Source organism: Aulonocara sp. 'chitande type north' Nkhata Bay, linkage group LG3 (assembly GCF_057382095.1).
Source record: "Aulonocara sp. 'chitande type north' Nkhata Bay isolate Kocher_YH1m ecotype deep benthic linkage group LG3, A_spYH_male_GT1.1, whole genome shotgun sequence".
Taxonomy (NCBI): Eukaryota; Metazoa; Chordata; class Actinopteri; order Cichliformes; family Cichlidae; genus Aulonocara; species Aulonocara sp. 'chitande type north' Nkhata Bay.
The window spans coordinates 14,657,854-14,678,765 of record NC_141346.1 but is presented as its reverse complement, the minus strand read 5'-3'; the positions used below and the strand labels follow the sequence as shown (position 1 = coordinate 14,678,765).

The 20,912-nt window shown below is 40.5% G+C and overlaps 2 protein-coding genes across 4 annotated transcripts in view; both read left to right on the top strand.

Moving 5' to 3' along the window:
* LOC147334107 (Fc receptor-like protein 1) overlaps positions 1-20,912 on the top strand; it is a 171,780-nt gene that overhangs the window by 141,833 nt on the left and 9,035 nt on the right. The window lies entirely within an intron of this gene.
* LOC147334109 (butyrophilin subfamily 2 member A1-like) lies at positions 7,744-20,245 on the top strand. Of its 3 annotated transcripts, none has more exons than XR_015128416.1 (3): positions 7,744-7,788; positions 16,684-17,013; positions 17,239-20,245. XR_015128416.1 is itself a non-coding variant. In XM_086286788.1 (3 exons), the coding sequence occupies exons 1-3, from the start codon at positions 13,287-13,289 to the stop codon at positions 17,373-17,375; spliced, it is 525 nt and encodes a 174-aa protein (XP_086142914.1). In that variant the 5' UTR covers positions 12,757-13,286; the 3' UTR covers positions 17,376-20,245. The 3 variants fall into 3 exon arrangements, 2 of the variants coding, with proteins under 2 accessions (XP_086142914.1, XP_086142913.1); XM_086286788.1 differs by lacking the exon at positions 7,744-7,788 and adding an exon at positions 12,757-13,350 and having other exon boundaries at positions 17,245-20,245; XM_086286787.1 differs by lacking the exon at positions 7,744-7,788 and adding an exon at positions 12,765-13,350.

Sequence of the window (20,912 nt, the reverse complement as noted above, 5' to 3'; positions counted from 1 at the left end):
CTCGTCCCTGTACCAAAGACGCCTCGTCCCAGTGGCCCCCAGGATTACAGGCCCGTGGCATTGACCTCCCACATCATGAAGACCCTGGAAAGGCTCATCCTGGACCAGCTGCGACCCATAGTAAGACCACACCTGGATCCCCTTCAGTTCGCTTATCAGCCTCGTCTCAGAACAGAGGACGCCATCATCTACCTGCTCAATCGTGTCTACACCCATCTGGACCAGCCGGCGAGCACTGTGAGGGTCATGTTTTTTGACTTTTCCAGTGCTTTCAACACCATCAGGCCGACCCTCCTGGGTGATAAGTTAGCAGCGATGCAGGTGGATGCTTCTCTGGTGTCCTGGATTGTTGATTACCTGACAGGAAGACCACAATATGTACGTCTCCCACAGTGTGTGTCTGACAAGGTGATTAGCAACACAGGGGCACCACAGGGGACTGTCCTCTCCCCCTTCCTCTTCACCCTCTACACCACAGACTTCAGCCACTGCACAGAGACCTGCCATCTTCAGAAGTTTTCTGATGACTCTGCGGTGGTTGGATGCATCAGCAGGGATGATGAGACAGAGTACCGGGCTGTGGTCGACTCCTTTGTCACGTGGTGTGAGCAGAATCATCTGCAGCTCAACGTGGCAAAGACCAAGGAACTGATCGTGGACTTCAGGAAGACCAGGAAACACTTGACCCCTGTTTCAATCCAGGGGGTCAGTGTTGACATTGTGGAGGACTATAAATACCTTGGAGTACACATTGACAATAAACCGGACTGGGCTAAAAACACCACAGCACTTTACAGGAAGGGCCAGAGTCGTCTCTATTTTTTGAGGCGACTGAGGTCCTTCAACATCTGCCAGAAAATGCTGAGGATTTTCTATGAGTCTGTTGTGGCCAGTGCGATCCTCTATGCTGTTGCATGCTGGGGGAGCAGGCTGAGGGTCGCAGATGCCAACAGACTTAATAAACTGATCCGTAAGGCCAGCAATGTTGTGGGGATGGAGCTGGACTCCCTCAAGGTGGTGTCGGAGAGGCGGATGCTGTCCAAGATAAAGACAATGTTGGATAACACCTCCCACCCACTCCATGACATGCTGGTCAGTCACAGGAGCTCGTTCAGTGAGAGACTGAGATTACCGAAAAGCACCACTGAACGACACAGGAAATCATTCCTGCCTGTGGCCATCTCCCTGTACAACTCATCCACTTAACACACTGTTTGCTGCTACAACTACACATGTTTCTTTTCCAAATATTTATTAATAAGTGACTTATGTATATATATGCATGTATATATGGTGCTATTCTTAGTTAGTGTACTGTCTGTCTTTTTACAGTTTGTTTATAATGGAGCACTGTAATGGAAAATAATTTCCCCTAGGGATCAATACAGCTGATTCTGATTTAATGATATTTATATAATGAAAAGCTGATTTTTGTTTCGTTAAGACTCTCTCACAATCACAACTCTGCACAAATTCCACGAATGATTCACTTCCTTGTAAATCATCAGGTAATGAAACAGTTCTAATGGAAGCTTCAGACGTCACTGATCATGTGACGTGTGGCATTTTTTGTTTTTGTTTTTGTTTACACACGCGCTAGAATGTCACCTTTAAGCTAAAGAACACAGTTGGCAGAGAATGAAGAGGTGACAGGAGAGTGTCCTATCTCGTTGGACGGCGAGACACTAGCCACGTGTGTCACACACAGAACAGCGGCGGGCAAAGTTAGGAGCTCTGCCCATCGGGATAAGTTTTGACGCTGTCGTTTATGAAGGAAGATAAATAAAAGAAAGTGACTGCTGTTGTCCACTTTTTTCGTCAGTGGAGACTTGAGCGGAGTGGCAGAATGGATTGTTTAAGCTAATTTTTTAAGAGTTATGGATCTGATCTGATCTGAATCTGGTGCTTTAAGTTTGATTGTACATGTCAATGTATAATTTTTTCTGTGTATCAATTTATATGAAATATATATAGAGAGGTGAAACATCTATTATGCAGCAAGTACTTAAGCAGTAATTACTTAAGCTGCTACGGTATGTCCTGCACAATTTTCGTCACTTTCCTTATAAAATACCCGGAAGTTAAGCAAGATTAAATCACTCCGTAATACAGCCTACACCTCAGAAAGTACAGAGTACTTACAGTGTAATTGTTTCCTGTAACAACCTGACTTGTTGCCCGCAAATTGAAACTAAATAAAGGTTATAAGCGCCTTTGTTCCTCCATAATCAGCCCTCGCCCATAAAAGTACAGGGTACTTGTGCCATCGCCGTGGGTCATGTGAGGCAGAGCTTTTAGCTTTTTAACTTTCAGCCCCAGCTTGGATTTAGGAGACAGAAACCCTCTCTTATTTTAAGATGTGTGTTTCCTGATGTTTTTTTGAAATTTTCACAAATTACAGAAATAAGTGAGAATGTGAAATAATGTGTGACCTTCAGTTATGAACAATGTTTCAAAAGTTGTTACTTCTCCAAAATGTACCAGGGCTACTGGCTAACTGATGATAACCATGACGAGGAGTTTATCTGCAACTCAGGCTTAGTCATGGTCTTCTCAGTTATCTGTTGTTTGGTTAAGAAAACATAAGACAAAGGAAGCATCAGACATTCATGGCCATTGTTTTCTGAGCGGTTGTCCAGTGTTGGCCTCTTGAAATATTACTGAAATGCCTGCAAGGCTTATCCAGGGTATATTAATATGTGACCACTCATCATTAGCTGATTTGTCTTTGAATCATCTTTAAGTCTTGTTTTGTCATTGTGTTATTATCTGTACAACACTAAAATAGAGACAAGATTGGTTATTAGGAATATTGTTGGTGGATATCCACAAGCAAAGGTAGGTCAAAATATCATCAGATGCCCACCTCATCTGTAGGTGTGAGATAAGATAAAACTTTATTAATCCCTCGGGTCGGTTCCTCTGGGAAATTTGGTTTCCAAAAGCACAGCACCGACAGAAGTTACAGAACGTGAGCAGAATATTATATATATACACAGATATATAAATACAGAGACATATATAAATAAAATATATGAAGGGGATAAATAGAATAAATAGGAATAAAAATACAAGTGAATTGCACATTTCAAGTATTGAGGTCTATTGCACCGTTGACTATTAACAAAAGTGTTGTACAGTGAGGTGAAGAGGCACTACAGCTTAGTTGTTCCCCCCTCCTTTGTCCTCCTGTTTCCCCTCCCTCTCCCCTCCAGAGAGGAGTTAAACAGTCTGATGGCGTGTGGGACAAAGGAGTTTTTAAGTCTGTTAGTTCTTGTCTTGGGGAGAAGCAACCTGTCACTGAACAGACTCTTCTGATTGTTTATGGCCGTGTGCAGAGGATGCCCAGCATTGTTCATAATGTCCAGCAGTTTCTTTAATGTCCTTTTCTCTGCCACTGTCACCAGAGTGTCCAGCTTCATGCCGACCACAGAGCTAGCCTTTCTGATCAGTTTCTCCAGCCTGGATGAGTCCTTCTTTGCTGTGCTGCTCCCCCAGCACACCACAGCATAGAAAAGTACTCCAGCAACCACCGACTGGTAAAACATCCTCAGGAGCTTCCTGCAGATGTTAAAAGACCTCAGCCTCCTGAGGAAGTACAGTCGGCTTTGGGCTTTTTTATACAGGTGCTCTGTGTTGCATGACCAGTCCAGTTTATTGTCCACCCACAGCCCGAGGTACTTGTACTTGTTGACCACCTCCACCTCCTCCCCCTCTTTCTCCACCTCCACCTCCTCCCCCTCTATCTGAACCGGCAGATTCAAGTAAAGGGGGGAGTATTATATAGGACTACTTAATGAGCTAGATAATGGAGCCAGAAATTAAAGAATAATAATAGAACAAAAATAGTAATTAATATATAATATGACTATATGGTCAGATCCATGAGTACCGACCTTAAATTTACATCTTTTCTCTATATCTATACTTATCTCCCTGCAGTGAAGCTCAGTGTGTCCAGTGGTGGTGTGATATGGTAGACTGACGTAGTGCTGGACACTCCAGTATCAACAGGAGGCGGAGAACCAAACGGCAGTGTGGCAGTCGCAGCTGCTGGAGCTGGACCAGACAGTGACTTGGCAGCCACAGAGCATACGGTGGCACTGGTTACGGTGTGGCAGCTGCCAGCAGGTGCAGAACACAGTGAGGCAGAGGAGCAGGCTCAGAAAAAAATGATTCATCAATAATGGACTTTAGATAAATATAACATCTTTTCTTCCTTCTCTGTCCTTTCTTATCTTTTAACTATCTCTGAGTGAAGTTATCTCGCACTCTTTTGTCTCCCTGTGAAATACAGCAGATGGACTTTTTAGTGCTGTGAAATAATAACTTCCCAAAAATGCGTTAAACCAAAAGTAACAAGCCGGTTTTGAAAATGTAAGGAGCAAGTACAGATCAGTACACATCTCTCAAAAAAAGTGAAAGGTTGTTAAAAAAAAGTACCTGAAAATTCCTGTCTTGTCTGGAAGCTTTTGCAATCAAATTCATGACCTGAATGTGCTGTTGTGCCAAACATATTTGCTTTCCCAAGACAAGCTCTATAAACTCCCTCTTGTTAGTGTTTTTCTTTTACTTATTTGTGCATTTCTATTAGTATTTCAGTAATGACAGATCATTTGAAAGAACTGAACATGATTTCTAAAGATAGAGAAATTAATTAATGTTTAAGGCAAACTTGGACTTGGATGACCCATTATGGGAGAACAGAATCCCAGTGGTGATAGGATTTAACAGGGTTTCACAAATAAGAGTCTGAAAGGGAGAATGACAGAAAGCACAGATTTAAACCACGCAAAGTAGAGGCTTATTTGATGAAAAAAGACAGGCAAGAAGATGCTACAGTGTAACACTGTGGGAAAGTGGTAGTGATGTAAAGAACAGACTAGCAGCTGACACCCAGGAAAGCAGGTAGATGAATGGGAAAAGGATAAGAATAAGGTAACAGAGCAAAAATGGGATGAAAATAGTAATTATTTGCATGGGACTTTTTAAAACACAGTTACAAAGTGCTTCATAATTTTAAGAAAAGCTACACATTAAAGATAAGTACACTAGATGTGCCAGCTGCCTTTCAAACCATGTATGTCTCATCCATAAAAAAATCTTTGCAACTATCCCTGCTAGTAAAAGTGTTGTTTCCACAACACTGCTCCTCCCAAGGTCTACAAAGCCACTTGTGTCAGAATGTTCCCTAAACTTGCATACGCACAGAATATTTTTGGTCATCGTTTGGCTTAACTTAGCACAGCTGTATGCTTCCTTTCTATTGGCTGTGCAAAGGTACATCACAACATGCAGCAGTCAAAATTTGAATTTCAGTTCAATTCAGTTCTATTTTATTCATACAACACCAAATGAGAAGAACAGTCACCTCAAGGCGCTTTATATTGTAAGGTAGACCCTGCATAATACATACAGAGAAAAACCCAACAATCATATGACCCCTATGATCAAGTCCTTTTAACAGGTAGAAACCTCCAGCAGAACCAGGCTCAGGGAGGGGCGGCCATCGGTCGTCACCGGTTGGGGTGAGAATAGGAAAACAGGACAAAAGACATGAAAGCAGCAAGTGAAAAGATTTTGACCACAGCATGTGTGAATACTGATACACTTGAGTTGTGCTTTGCTCGGTACAGCAGGACACCTTTATTCCATGAAGCAAGCTATAGAAAAGACTGTCCAGTGTGAAAGGGAATGCTAACGTGCAAAAATGAGTTTTCAGCAGTTGTTTAACACAAAAAACAGATTCAGCTGTTTTTAAAGTCTGTTGGTGTATTTAAGATGAGATAAGAGAAACCTTTATTAGTCCCCCACGTTGGAAATGTTTTGGTCAAGACATAAAGTGCAAGTAAAGAGCAGTAGAAAATAAGGAAAAATATTTTAGCATATTAGTAATACGTACAGTGGGGCAAAAAAGTATTTAGTCAGCCACCGATTGTGCAAGTTCCCCCACCTAAAATGATGACAGAGGTCAGTAATTTGCACCAGAGGTACACTTCAACTGTGAGAGACAGAATGTGAAAAAAAAAATCCATGAATCCACATGGTAGGATTTGTAAAGAATTTATTCGTAAATCAGGGTGGAAAATAAGTATTTGGTCAATAACAAAAATACAAGTCAATACTTTGTAACATAACCTTTGTTGGCAATAACAGAGGTGAATAAACAGAATGAATGTAGCGACCTGCAATTGTGTTTTAGTCTGAATTACTGAATACTGAATACTCTAATCAGTCATTCAATCAATGAATCAATCAATCTTTATTAGCAGACTTTACGTCCATAGCTTAAAAAACAACAACAACAAAACATAAAATATTTGTAATGATATAAAACCATTATATACATAAAATACACAATTACTTAAAAGAAAACAATAAATACACAAACACTTCAACCAGTACTTCCTCAGATTGGATGAGTAACAGGAACCCCTCACTGTCTCTGTGAGCGCTAAAATTATACTGTTAGAGCCATAAATGTGAACATTACATTTCTTAAAAGTACTTTAAAAGTCCAAACACCCACAGCTACAAACATCTGACTGGCACTACCTCCTCTAAGTTTTCTGCGAAGGATTCTCATTGCATCATTACATGCAGCATGCAGCTTCTACAATGTTTTTAAGATGACCACAAGGGGGCAGTATGTAACGGGGTGCAATACCCTTCAAACCAGTTTAACTGGAAGTGAACAAAAGCTGATTTGCAGTAGTATTTGCCTGCACATAGCGCTTACATCGTTGTCTGTATCTGTCATCATCATCATTAGTTTGATCAGTAATAAATATTTCACCTTCTTATGAACCTCAAGAGTTTTTTGGGACAGTTTAAACAGAGAAATTTACCTGTTCATCCTGTTTGGTTCTACATATCAAGACAGAACTTTCAACAGCATTTTACTTTATATCATATAACAAACCATATTCAGTACTGCTTGGACTAAAAACAACCAGGTCATGATAAGATGATTTATCAATGTTTAATCTAATACACACCCAGCTGTAAGGAAAGCCACGTCACTATTCAAGTGTTTGTATGCGTCAGCGTTTTATTGTTGACTTTGATATTTTAATCTCTTCAAAGTGAATAAATAAAATTCTATTGTCTTGTTAAATAATAAGGAAGAAATCAGTAGATTTTAAAATGTTCTGGCATGTTGTTCAGTGCATGAGTTGACATTGTGAATGATTAGATAAACCTGAAACTGGAACTTTGTCGGTGTTGTGTTGATCAGAGTCAAGACTGAAACAGAAAGTACTTTTAACTGCTGACCGTGTTTATTAAATGTCTTCACTGTACTCTGGAATTGTGACCTTGTACATTTATTTATTTCACAGACTTTATCTTCATTTATGGACAGACATGTCATACAGAAACTGTCACACTTTTGTCACTTTGTTTTATGTCTCATAATCCCACCTACGGAATGAGCAGATAAGAAAGGAATGTGGTTGCTAAGGAGGTGTTGCTATGGACACTGCTGTCACGCAGGTGCAGGGTGTGGGCTGTAGAAAACAGGATGATACGGAAATACAGGTTAGTTGGGTTTGTGGCTGTGACGGCACTTTACACACAGATTTTACTTTTTATTTTTCTCCTTATTTTTGTAACTTTTTACTTGTTTTTCATCAAACCTCCTCCAGTACCCTTTGATTTACAGGAAAGCAATCGGGTATACCAAAGCTACACTTTCCAGATTTTAGTGGATTTTATGTTTTTGATTTTTTATCATGATGGTCGGACGACTCTGAGGATTTTGGAGATCTCTTCAGAACAACAGTAACAGTAAGTGTTGACACCTTTCAGTTTTTTAGCTCAACAAACTGTCACTGTACAGGAAGTGTTACGGCACACACACACCAACTTCCTGCAGACTATTTGCTGCTGCTCATCTTTTCCATGTTTTCTCTGTGTGTGTTTCTGCTGCTTCTTTGTCCTCACTGTAAACAGATGTACTGAGAGTCTCCTGCACTGATGTTTCATAGGAAAGTCCAAACAGCCTCACTAGTTCTCCATGAAGAACAAAGATTTGCTCTCTGTGGCTCCAACACAACTTAAAGACAATCAAAAGTGGACAAAGTTCTCCAGAACAGCTGTGGTTTTATGGAGGCTAAAGCTAAAAGCTGCCTCTACTACTTTTTAGTAGAGTCAACACTTATTTTGACATCACTTCCTTATGAGAAAAAATCGTGGGTCAGAGCTGAGGAGTTCCAGGCTGGTTTACACATAACAATGTTTCCCTGAGAATCATTTTCATATTGAGTCAGTAGTTCTGTCTGTGACGGCCACACAAGGATGTAACATGTTGGTGTAATCCAGACAGAGAAGTGTAATGTGTGTGTCAGTGTGATGTGTTGTAGTTTCAGGAGTCAGTATGCAGCTACAAAGCTTTTTGTTCAGTGTATACAAACAGCTGTAGCTCCATAAAGGCAGCATGCAGAGACTCACAGTGTCTTATAATGAGAGGCTGCTTTCTCTCACACATTATGTTCACTTATTATCGGCACATGTTGTTGTTCTGTGGAAGCTGCAGGAACCAGATTTAATAACTAAACTGTAGAAGATGAAAACAACCCTCACTGTTAACCTGCCTCCATCTCATTTACACACATATTCTTAACTGTGTTCAATGAAACTCATTACACTTGTATATAAAAACGGGTGGGGGGGGGGGGGGGGGGGGGGGGGGGCTTGGAAGGAGAATTATTTTTCTTAAAACACATATTAAAGTTCAGTCCTATACACTAACTTCTTAATAAAGCAACTATAATGAAGGTTATGTAGAAATCAAGTTATAAATCTCCACTGGGACAATGGGCCAAAGTTTCAAATCATTCATACACACTGTACTGTTTATACAGCCAGATACATGCAGCCTGGGTGGGGTGATTTTGAGGAACCAAAATGCAGACAAGAAAGACAGGCAGTAGTTTAAAAATAGGTAATTTATTTGGCTGTGAAAAAAGCTAGGAAAATGAGATGCAAACAGAAGACATCAAAATAAATATACAGAAAGTGAGAAACAATAACTGAACGGGGAAACGTAGAAACAGGAATGAACTTAAATGGCAACGAATAACAAGAGAAACAAACACAGGGAACAACTAATGCAACCAGGAACTAAAAACTCGAGGCTAAATACAGTAAGGCAGCCATTCATAAAGTCAAGAGTGCTGCGGCCCACATAAAGAAAATGATCGTATTCCTCACTTCAATCAAAATACAAAAAAGTGACATTGAAATTAAAACTGTATTTAAAAAAATCATCAACAACACAGGCTGCTGGTTCTAAATTGCTGCCCAGTCATATGCAAAGTGTTAATGCTGATGTGTGACCAACCTGCTGCTGGGACACAAATTTCAATACAAGGGCAGTAAATCTGGTCCAGGGTAATGAGTAATATTACACACCAACCACCTCCTATTACCAATTATATTATACTAACTCCATTTATACTGGTGAGTAAAACTGAATTTTGTTACTACTGTGGCTCACCTGCAGTAGCTTCACAGTCCAGCAGGTGTCGTTGGCCCACACTTTGGGAATAAAGCAATAAGGAAATACAAGGAGAAGCAAATATAAACACTAAGCAAGTTATGAATGAAAAGGAAAATGTTTAAAATTAAAAAACAAACAAACTGTAAGTCAACGAAGAAACATTGATCAAAGCTCCAATACCATGATGATGTTGAGGGTCATGATGGGCTGGCAGAGCAACAGTCTCTCTCTTTCCATAAAAGACTCGAACAGACAGCTGCAAAAGCAAAGAGACAACGTTTTGAGCACACATCGAAGGAAAACAACATGTGCTGACATATAGCTTAAAATCACGTGATACAACTGACATATAAATTATAAAAATCTAACAACATGTGAATAAACTACAATGCACTGGAATATTTGTACTGTGGCCCTGAGAGGCCACTGCAACTAAGGAAAACGCCAACAAATATAAGAGATGCTGAAAAACCACACAAAACACAACAGAAACATAAGAAACCCCAAACAAACTAAACAAAAAATGCAAAAGCAAACTATTTTTAAATCATGAAACAACACACAAGAGTTTCTAAGGAGATACAGTAAAGGGCTAATCATGTATTTACTGTATTTCAATATTTGCCTGGGATGAATCAGGAGAAGCAGCCCAATCCAAGCTACCAAAGATAACTCAGTTTGACACATAACATTTTTGCACCAACAAGCTGATTCACTTAATCAGTGGAAAACCTGGTGGTGTGCAGTGTGTTATAAAAAAAACATAGAGTAGGCTGGACAGCAGCAACGTAAAATAAGCATAATCTGAAAGCTATGAAAAAGAAATAAAATTCACCAATGATCCTATCTCAGCTCTTGCTCTATGTGCTCACTGTGTTTGAGATTAAATCTAAATTTCCAAGTTCCCAGATGGAATTTGAATCTGGAATGTTCCCTTCTCAAATCAGATTTCCAAGTTAAAGTGAGAACAGCCACACTTTTCCCGACTTAACACTAAGAGGGAGGCAGTGAATGTGGTCCACCAGGCTTGATCCATGGATGTGTTTTAAAACAAGTATTGTGCTGTGTTATTAGCAGTGTTGGTCAAGTTACTTGAAAATACTAATTCATTACTAATTACTGATTACTTTTCCAAAAAGGTCAATCATTTTACTTTACCTATTAGTTATTTTTAAATGGAATTAGTTACTTTATTACTTAGTTACTTTTAACAACATGATACACAACCTGAATAGGTAATAAAGCAGTTGTAGATCTTTCAGCCCCATTCTACGTTGTCTGCATACTCCATCATATAAAATATCATCAAATGAAAAAGTCTCTTTTTAAAACTTAATTGTTTTATTAGTTTTAGCCTCTTAACATTATGCACACTGCGTCAAGTTTAACATTTAAACCTATTGTCTGCATATTCCAGCATATAAAATAAACATGTGTGTGTTTACACTAACTCTTTCAAATAATTCAATTAAAACACAGCATAAAATAAATGCAATCAGCAGCACGGAGTCCTGACGCTCTTAAATCTATTTCCAAATGTTTAGTAGGAGTTGGGCGGGGAGTGGAGGAGAGGTTTGCCCTGGTGCAGGTGTGCCACAGTGCTCATGTCAATGGGTGGATCTGGGTGTTTCTCTGTGAATTTCATATTCCCGTGGCAGCGTGCTATAGAGGCTTGCTCCAATTTGAAGTAAAAAAATTTTTACCATAAAGAGAAGTTTTCTTCTCACGCAGAGTCTCCACACTCAGCAAACGCTAATGTTTTTGTCACTTTTTACGGAATCAAACTTCAAAGTTTACTTCCAAGCTTTAACCGCTGCATGGTCATACTACATTATCAATTGTTTTTCTACGTCACACGCTCGTACGTCATTGTCATGAGACATAATACAAACCAGGATCCAATGCACTGCTGATCATCATCGTCCTATGTTAATAATGGATTATACATGTAATACATGGATTTAAAAAAGTTCAGCTGGTTTCTTGCGATCGGTGTATGACAGGTTAATATTATGGTTGCATTATGAAACCAACGAAAGTTCCTTGTAGCTACAACATCCAATGTTTTCTTACTGTTATCTATCAAACTTTAACAGTTTCTTTAATGAAGGAGACTTCCGCTGGTTTCTTGTGATTGGCTGAATCGAGTGTTAATGAGTCACTCACCAAAGTGAATCGGGTGTTTTGAGTCATTTGATTCACTGAGTCAGTTGACCTGAGAGTGCAAAAATTTTACATTTTCACTCAAACTTAATTTGTTTCCCTTTTCATGTAAATCCCACTGCTAAGATGAATGATTTAAAAAAAGCAAAAAACTATTTAATAGAGAAAAAAGAGCAAAAACATTTCTAAAATTAAGCAATTTTCAATCAAAATTGCTTAATAAACATTTATTTTGTTTATTTGTATTTTATTAGTATTTTCCTTAAATGTGTCAAATATATATTTTCTCATCTAAATGTCCACTGCGCTGTGAGCCAGGGGGCGGTAATGCGCCTTAACGTTGGTTGCCAACCAAGAAGAAGAAGAAGCTGTGAGCCAGGAGGGAGGGGGTGAGCGAGTCCTGAGTGATTCGCTTATGCTTACGATTCAGCACAGGAGGGAGGGGGTGAGTAGCTCAAATGTGTTGTTAGCATGTTAGCAGCGCGATGCTACTGTGAACCGAGGAGCTATTTTCTTGATGTGAGCTTCTACTCAGGGTTTTTTCTTCCAGTTCAGAGCAGAAATGCTTTTGTTACGAAACTGGCTGTTGTTTCCCCCCCCCCACAATTTTAATTATAAGCTAGATATATTTCTACTAATGGAATTAGTTTGCTAACAGCAACAGGGATGAGTCAGTTGGGCTTGTGAATCATGATTCACGCGTCAGTAAAGTGATTCTCGGGTATTGAACGATTCGTTCGCGAATCGAACATCACTATCACAATCGTTATGCCAAAAATATCTGTAGTTTCTAAAAATCCTGCGTAGACACCTCTCACCTCAACATTTAGCCCAACCGTTCAACCACAAAATCAATGAGTTTAATCGGGTTACCATTGTTAGTTACAGTGTTACGGCTTTGGGAGCGCAAACTATTTCCTGAGTAAAAAAGACCTTTGAAATGCTGCAAGCCAGTGCTGATTGGTCAAGATGCGCCATTAACTGTGACGTAGGTTCATCTTCGCTCAGTGGCTGGGAGAATTCGGGAATGACGTATCTCCACCGAAGTGTGTCGACTGATGCTGCGTTCCCGTTACCTTGAAAATTGTGGCACTACCGTTAGTTGGAGAAACGACACAGAAGGATTTGTTTTTGTGGGTAGCAAAGCGGAGTTGTTCGTCCATTGCTAACAATACAATCCACTGCCCGTTCATTACAGTTAAAAGCTTGTTCACAGACAGCCTGGTCAAGACGCCTAGCATGACTTTTTCACCGAGACATATCAACAGTCATTGTACAAATCATAAATTGTACAGTGTTATGCTGTTTATATGCACTGCTGCAGCCCGTGATTAGAAAATCGGGGTTTGTTAGATTTCTCTCAATCTCACTATCGGAGGGGTCGAGCTGAACTCGCGATTTCCGACTCTGTCTGTTGCGTTCCGAAAAGACAGTGGATTGGTCACGGTGAGTGGGCAGTGGGTGGAGAAGTAGTTCTGACTTCAAACCTCGTTTAAAGATTAAATAATTAATGTTAATTAATGTATCCAGGCTTTAAACTTAGATTCCGAAATACATCGAAAGTACCAATCCTCTAACATTTAGAACAAGCTAATCATCATCAGAAGTTAAAAATACGGAAATGGCTGCTGGAACATCTGCGTCACTCTGCTGGTTGATCTTTGTCTTCGCGTCTGTCTATGCAGGTGAGATTTAACCTTTAGAAACCAAACTGCGATGCCCTCCGAGATGAAGAAGATTAAAAAGCATCAACCTGGTTAATTTCCCAAATAATTATTTTCATAGTTGTTCTGTGTGTTCGCGTATGAATTCAACACGAGGCTGGGTGGAGTCTCCTTCACTTGAGATCCCAGAAACCACCGCTATTTGAGAATTTGAGAGTGTAAACCGTGGCTAGCAAGGTGCTGTTCTTGTAGTGCTTATTAAAAAATACTACACCAACCACTTCCCATTTGTGAGCTACCACTCCAAATTGTCCACCAAGAGAAGTGGTAAACATTCAGTGGATCACATTTTGCAGGCTGTGAAAATTATGGTTCTACAGTTTGTTGGACTCCTAGGCCCACAAATTCACAGAGAGCTCTCCAATCAGCAATCAACTATAATATGTCATAAATAATCAGACACCAACAAAAACTTTGCAAAATGTAAACATTTTTTCACTTCAAAAGTTAACAAGTCTACAAGCCAGTGTACTAATGCTTAATCCCAATCCCACATCAAAGAGGATCAGTAGCAGGAAGTCAGGGCAGCTATGACAACGATGAAGAGAGGAAGGGCTGTTGGTACAAACAGCATGTGGAAGTGTGGCGATCACCAGCAGAGAGTGCAGTGGACTGTTGAACCAGATTGTTTAACACAATCTGGAAAAGTGGATGCCTGAGGAATGAAGAAGTGTGTGACATGTACTGGTACTGATTTTCAAGAACAAAGGTGATGTGTAGAGCTGTAGAGGCTAGACAGGGCTGATAAGCCAGACCATGAAGCTATGGGACATGATTGTTGCATGACAGAGTTGTTGAATGTAAGAAGAGAGGTGTGGCATCATGCCAAGAAAGGGCATTACAAACGTGATGTTTGCTTGTAAAATGTTGATGGAGAAGTTTAGAGAAGGTCAGAAGAAGCTTCACTGAGTCCTCATGGATATAGCAAAAGCACATGATAGGGTGCAAAGAGAGGAACTGTGGTACTGCACAGTCTGTGTGGCAGAAAAGTATGTGAGGATGGTGGAGTACATGTATAGGAACAAAAAGCTGGTGGTAAGGTTTGTAGTAGAAGTTACACATGAGTTGAAGTTGGTGGTGGGATTATATCAGGGATCTGCTCCGAGCCCCTTCTTGTTTGCAGTGATGATGGACACGTTGACTGATGAGGTGCAGACAATTTTGTGATAACACCAGTTATCTCAAGGCATTTTATATTGTCAGGTAAACACTACAAAAATACAGAGAAAACCCTCTTTTGCAGTAGAAATGTGACAGAATTGATGTGTGAATAAGAGGGAGAAATGAGTAGAGCACTGCTTTACCCTATAAACTGCCTCACAGTTTGCCAGAATTCATCACAGTGCAGACGCAAACTCCTCCCTCACCTGAGCTTTCCCTTCAGCCATTGGCCAAGCGGTGTTCCACGTAGCCTGCTGGTTCCAGAGTCCCACAGGCTAACCAAGCCCAATAGGACTCCTTCAGCTTAATGGCTCCCTTCATCTGTGGTAACCCATCCATCTTCTTCATCCGCTTTATCTGAGGCCGGGTCGCGGGGGCAGCAGCCTAAGCAAAGAGGCCCAGACCTCCCTCTCCCCAGCCACCTCCTCCAGCTTGTCCGGGAGAATACCAAGGCGTTCCCAGGCCAGCCGAGAGATATAATCTCTCCAGCGTGTCCTGGGTCTGCCCCGGGGCCTCCTCCCGGTGGGACATGCCTGGAACACCTCACCCAGGAGGCACCCAGGGGGCATCCTTGTCAGATGCCCGAACCACCTCAGCTGGCTCCTTTCGATGTGGAGCAGCAGCTGCTCTACTCTGAGCCCCTCCCGGATGGCCGAACTTCTCACCCTATCTCTAAGGGAGAGGCCAGCCACCCTTCGGAGGAAGCTCATTTCTGCCGCTTGTATCCGCGATCTCGTTCTTTCGGTCACTACCCACAGCTCGTAGCCATAGGTGAGGGTAGGGACGTAGATCGACCGGTAAATTGAGAGCTTCGCTTTTACACTCAGCTCCCTCTTCACCACGACGGACCGGTGCAGCGTCCGCATTACTGCAGCTGCAGCCCCAATCCGTCTGTCGATCTCCGGCTCCCTTCTCCCATCACTCGCGAACAAGACCCCGAGATACTTGAACTCCTCCACTTGGGGCAGGAACTCATCCCCGACCCGGAGTGGGCACTCCACCCTTTTCCGGCTGAGAACCATGGCCTCAGATTTGGAGGTGCTGATCCTCATTCCTGCTGCTTCACACTCAGTGCGAGCTGGAAGCCCTCACCCGATGAAGCCAACAGAACCACATCATCCGCAAAAATCAGAGATGATTGCCGGCAATAAGTCTGTGGTAACCCTCAAACCACAATCTTGTTTGTGGGTTACCACCATTACAGACACCAACCATCTTGCAGCTATAGTTTACTCCAGCAGCCTCAGCAGAATTTATGGTTCCAACAATTAAAGCAAGTCAACCTTGAAGCAGCACAGCAGCCCCAACCCATAACCGTACCACCTTGTTTGACTCTTGATATGATGTTCTTTTTATGAAATTATGTTATTTTCTCAAATGGATCATCAAGATGTTTTTTGCCAAACGTGAGATGAGCCTTTGTTTGTTTTTTCGTCAGGAGTACTTTTCTTCCATGTATGCTGTTTTTTCCCCAGTCTCTTTCTTATTACTGATTCACAAACTCTGAACGAAGGCAAGTGAGGCCTGCAGTTTATAAAGTGTTTGTGTGTTTTGTTTTGTTTTTTAACTTCCTGGATGAGTTGTCGTTGGTGTAAGAGCCTAGCATGATGTTTTTGCCTTTTGAAATCGTTAAGCCTGCTTCACTTTCTCAGACAAATTTTATTTAAGCGATTTCTTGATTCTGGTCTGGCAGCAATCAAACCTGGGTGTGGATAGTGACACTGAACTAGACTTTCTAAAGAAAATGTGGTTAATCATGGGGTCATTATTATTTTAAAGCTTCACAGTATAAAAGTCATTTAGCAGCCATACTGAATTATCCAGGGACTTGAAATGGAAATTCCAAAGGTCATTTGGAGATAAAACCTGCATGTGCAGGATATCTGGCCCCTCTTTTGCTTAACAAACCTTTATCACCAATGAGAGAAACATATTTTTGTATATTGTCTGGTAAGTATTAAAGTATTATTATTTTTTGGTTAATGTATATTTTATTTTAAGGTGTATTATTTTTTGTTGTAATGTAATGTACTGTGATGATGGTTAGAAAGTGTGTGTGTGGCTGTTGTAGAAGTGAACAGTTGCACTTTGATGACCTTAAACCTCTCTGCTCTGTGTTGTTTCCTCTGTCAGACCAGAAAATCATCACAGCTGGACAGGACGTCACTCTGCCATGTCGAGCTCCAAACACCAACATCATAGTTGTAGAGTGGAGCAGAGCTGACCTGGGAGAAGAATATGTCCTTTATTACAAGGATGCGCAGTTTATTACAGATGAACAGCATCCATCTTTTAAGAACCGTGTCACTCTGCAGGACAGACAGATGAAGGATGGAGACGTGTCTTTGATTCTGAAGAATGTGACGACTAATGATAATGGAACATACGAGTGTCGTGTTGTCCTGCAAGTGAGAGGACCTATGACTCACATCAACACCATCCACCTTCATGTTGTTCCTCCAGGTGAGTGAGTAGAGTTGAGTGTGTGTGTGATCAGAGGTGAAGCTGCTTCCTGCTTGTTGATGTTTGTTTCTAAAGATGTTGTTGATGAGACTTTGTAGAAAGCAGCTGGTCTGAGTGATGTGATCAGAGTGCAGTAGATAATGTCTGACAGCAGTTTGAAGAGGAAATGGATTCTGTTCTGTTCTTCACTCATCACCTACCTGACACCTCACACCTGTTTCTCAGCTGCAGGTCAGACAGGAGGAGACAAACAGGATGGAGGGAAGGAGGATAGACAGAGGGAAAATGGATCTGTTGGGCTGAAGGTTTGTCTGACAGTTTCTAGCATGCTTCTTCTTGTTGCTGTTGGTTTTGCAGTCTAGAGAACAACAGAGCCTTCCTGCTGATAAGCAGCTTGTTTTGAAATGTCCCAAAGATTTTAACGGATTGACTCAGAGTCTCTCATCGAGCTACCAACTTCTGTTGTCACATAAAATTTCTTTAATCTGACCAAAGTAATAATAAATAGACATTGCTTTTCAACCATGCTTCCACAGTCCTGGACAAAAGTGATGGTACCCACAACTTCATATTTTGTTGCACAACCTTTTGAGGCAATCACTGCAATCAAACGATTCCTGTAACTGTCAATGAGACTTCTGCACCTCTATGCAGGTATTTTGGCCCACTCCTCATGAGCAAACTGTTCCAGTTGTTTCCGATTTGAAGGGCTCCTTTTCCAGACTGCATGTTTTAGAATAGAATTGAGGTCAGGTCTCACAGAACGCCACCTTAAAATAGTCCAATGTTTTCCTCTTAGCCATTCTTGGGTGTTTTTAGCTGTGTGTTTTGGGTCATTGTCCTCTTTGTAAGACCCATGACCTGCAACTGAGACCAAGCTTCCTGACACTGGCCAGCACATTTCTCTCTAGAATCCCTTGATAGTCTTGAGATTTCATTGTACCCTGCACAGATTCAAGACACCCTGTGCCAAATGCAGCAAAGCAGCTCCAGAACATAACCGAGCTTCCCCCATGTTTCACAGTAGGGACAGTGTTCTTTTCTTGATATGCTTCATTTTTCCATCTGTTAACATAGAGCTGATGTGCCTTGGCAAAAAGTGCAATTTTTGTCTCATCTCTCCACAGGACATTCTCCCAGAAGCTTTGTGGCTTGTTGACATGTAGTTTGCCATACTCCAGTCTGGCTTTTTTATGATTTGTTTTCAACAATGGTGTCCTCCTTGGTTGTCTCTGGGCTCTTTTGTTACCATTCGGATTATCCATCTCTTTGATCTGTCATCAATTTTCCTCCTGCGGCCACGTCCAGGGAGGTTGGCTATGGTCCCCTGGATCTTAAATGTCTGAATGACATGTGCAACTGTAGTCACAGGAACATCTGTTGCATCATCATGCAACATCAGCTGCTTGGAGATGGTCTTATATCATTTTCCTTTAACATGCTTGTTCATGATTTAATTTCTAATCTCCAGAGTTACCTCTTTCCTTCGCTTGCTCTGGTCCATGTTGACTGTGGTACACACCATGTCACCAAACAACACAGTGACTACCTGGAGTCCTATATATAGGCCCACTGACTGATTACAACATTGTAGATACCTGTGATGCTGATTAGTGGACACACCTGGGATTAACATGTCCCTTTGATCACATTATTTTCATTCTTTTCTAGGGGTACCATCATTTTTGTGTTGGCTTGTTTCTGGCCTGGACAAAGAAAGGGTTAGGGTTAAATGTTTATTTTTTAAATAATTCAGTTGAAGCGTGGTTGAAAGGCAATGTCTGACTTTCATTGGTTAAGATTTATAGAATTATTATTTATTATTACTTTTGTCAGATTAAAGTTATTTCTGTGACCACTGTTTTTCTTTCATTGACCAAAGGATACCAACAATTTTGTCCACGTCTGTATGGATGGATGGATAGATGATAAATAATCTGTCTGATGGTGTTTGAAGTTGATTGGTGAGCTGAATAAAGTCTGACAGGTTACAATTATGTTTGTATTATGAAACCAAAGAAAGTTCCATGTACCTTCAACATCCAATGTTTCCTCACTGTTATCTATCAAACTCCAACTGTTTCTTTAATGAAAGACTCTTCAGACTGTTACTGAAGTTTAAACATTTCAAGAGCTGGTCACATATCTTTGATTTATTTTTTAGATTATTTTTTTTGCTCATTGTTTGTTTTTTTATGTATTAGTGGATGTTTTTCTCAGGGTATTTATTTGTGTAAACAAATAATCAGAGGCTTTTTGAACCAGGTGATGCAGATTTTACCTGAACTGCAATCAGTCAAATGCAAAATTAACAGTATGTTGGTTGTATGTAAGTCAATATAAACACTGTTACTATGCCAAACTCTGTTATCCCTGTAACAAGCTTTAAAACTGAGAACTGATTATTACATTTAGTTTGATGTGCTGTTTTACACATTTACTTGGTGAATGAGAGGTCACTGGTTCAGTTCCAGCTGTACAAAATGCTTTTGGGGTTGAGTCAGACAGAGTTATCTGCCAATTGTTAGTAGGGAATAGCTGAAAGTATCTTTACAGTTTGTCTTCTCTATGTAAATGTGGAAGTGATACCTCTTCTCATAAGTACTAGATAAATGCATGAATATGCTGCCAGTTAATGCGACACAGCATTGAACATACCACTCTGTCTGTTTTGTGTACAAATATGTACCCAGTATATGGAACTGCTATATCAGCCAGTTATCCCATGCATTTTTCATCTATTGCCTGAAAAGTAAAAATTAAAAAGCAACAAAGAGTCACAAAAAATGCCTCTCAAATATGTTATTACTGCTAAAGTTTGTCCACCAGAGGGCACTCTGCAACTTCCATGTTGCCAACATGTTTGAAGAACCACAAATGCAATCGTCTGATTATGAATGGAGTCAGAGCATAAACAATCCACAACCTCTGGGTAATAAAACAAGTTCATTGTCTTGTTGTCTCAGTAAATCTGTCTTGTATTTTATTTCATTTTATTTTTGAAATATTGTCCGATGCAACAGATTTTTGAGTTATGTGTTAGTATTGGAATGGGTCCTAAATATATTGTATAAATCTGATTCTAACGTGGAATACGCACTCCAAGAATCCAAAAATATGCATCATAGTAATACAGAAGCTAGCTATTTAGTGCATTGTTCTTTTGTAATATAATGTCTGATCCAGCCTGCCTGACCTGACGTGTCTTATTATCAACACAATAAACAAGTTCACTAACAAACAAACTAGCCTCTGTCCATCATTGTGTACACAACACAGTGTCAAGGGGTTGTTTGGAGAAGCTGGTTACAGTGAAGAGTAACTGAGCATTGTTATGGAAACAAAGTACCACAGCAGCTCCATGGTACTTCATGTGCAGTTAAAAAGATATAACGAAAAAGGAAACCTGCTCACTGAGGTGGTCTAACTGTAACAGAGCAATGAACCTGAGATTTGAGTCTGTCCCTGTAACAAGACAAAAGTAGATGGGAGATTGTTCACAAAGTGGCAAATTGGTTTGATGTTGCTGTGAACAAATCACGTTACTCTCGCACTGTTTCACTCTGAACTATGTGAGATTATTATACTATCTTATGCCACGTTATATGTCTAATTAAAGATTGTGAAATTATTATGTAGTTTTAGTTTGCATTATTCTCCTGACTTAGAAGAAGGTGATAACTATTACACTTATTAGACTGGTTTGTATTACATTAGACCATGGGTCCCCAATCCCAGTCCACGAGGGCCGGTGTCCTGCAGGTTTTAGATGTCTCCTTGATCCATCACAGCTGATTTAAATGGATAAATTACCTCCTCAACATGTCTTGAAGTTCTGCAGAGGCCTGGTAATGAACTAATCATGTGATTCAGGTGTGTTGACCCAGGGTGAGATCTAA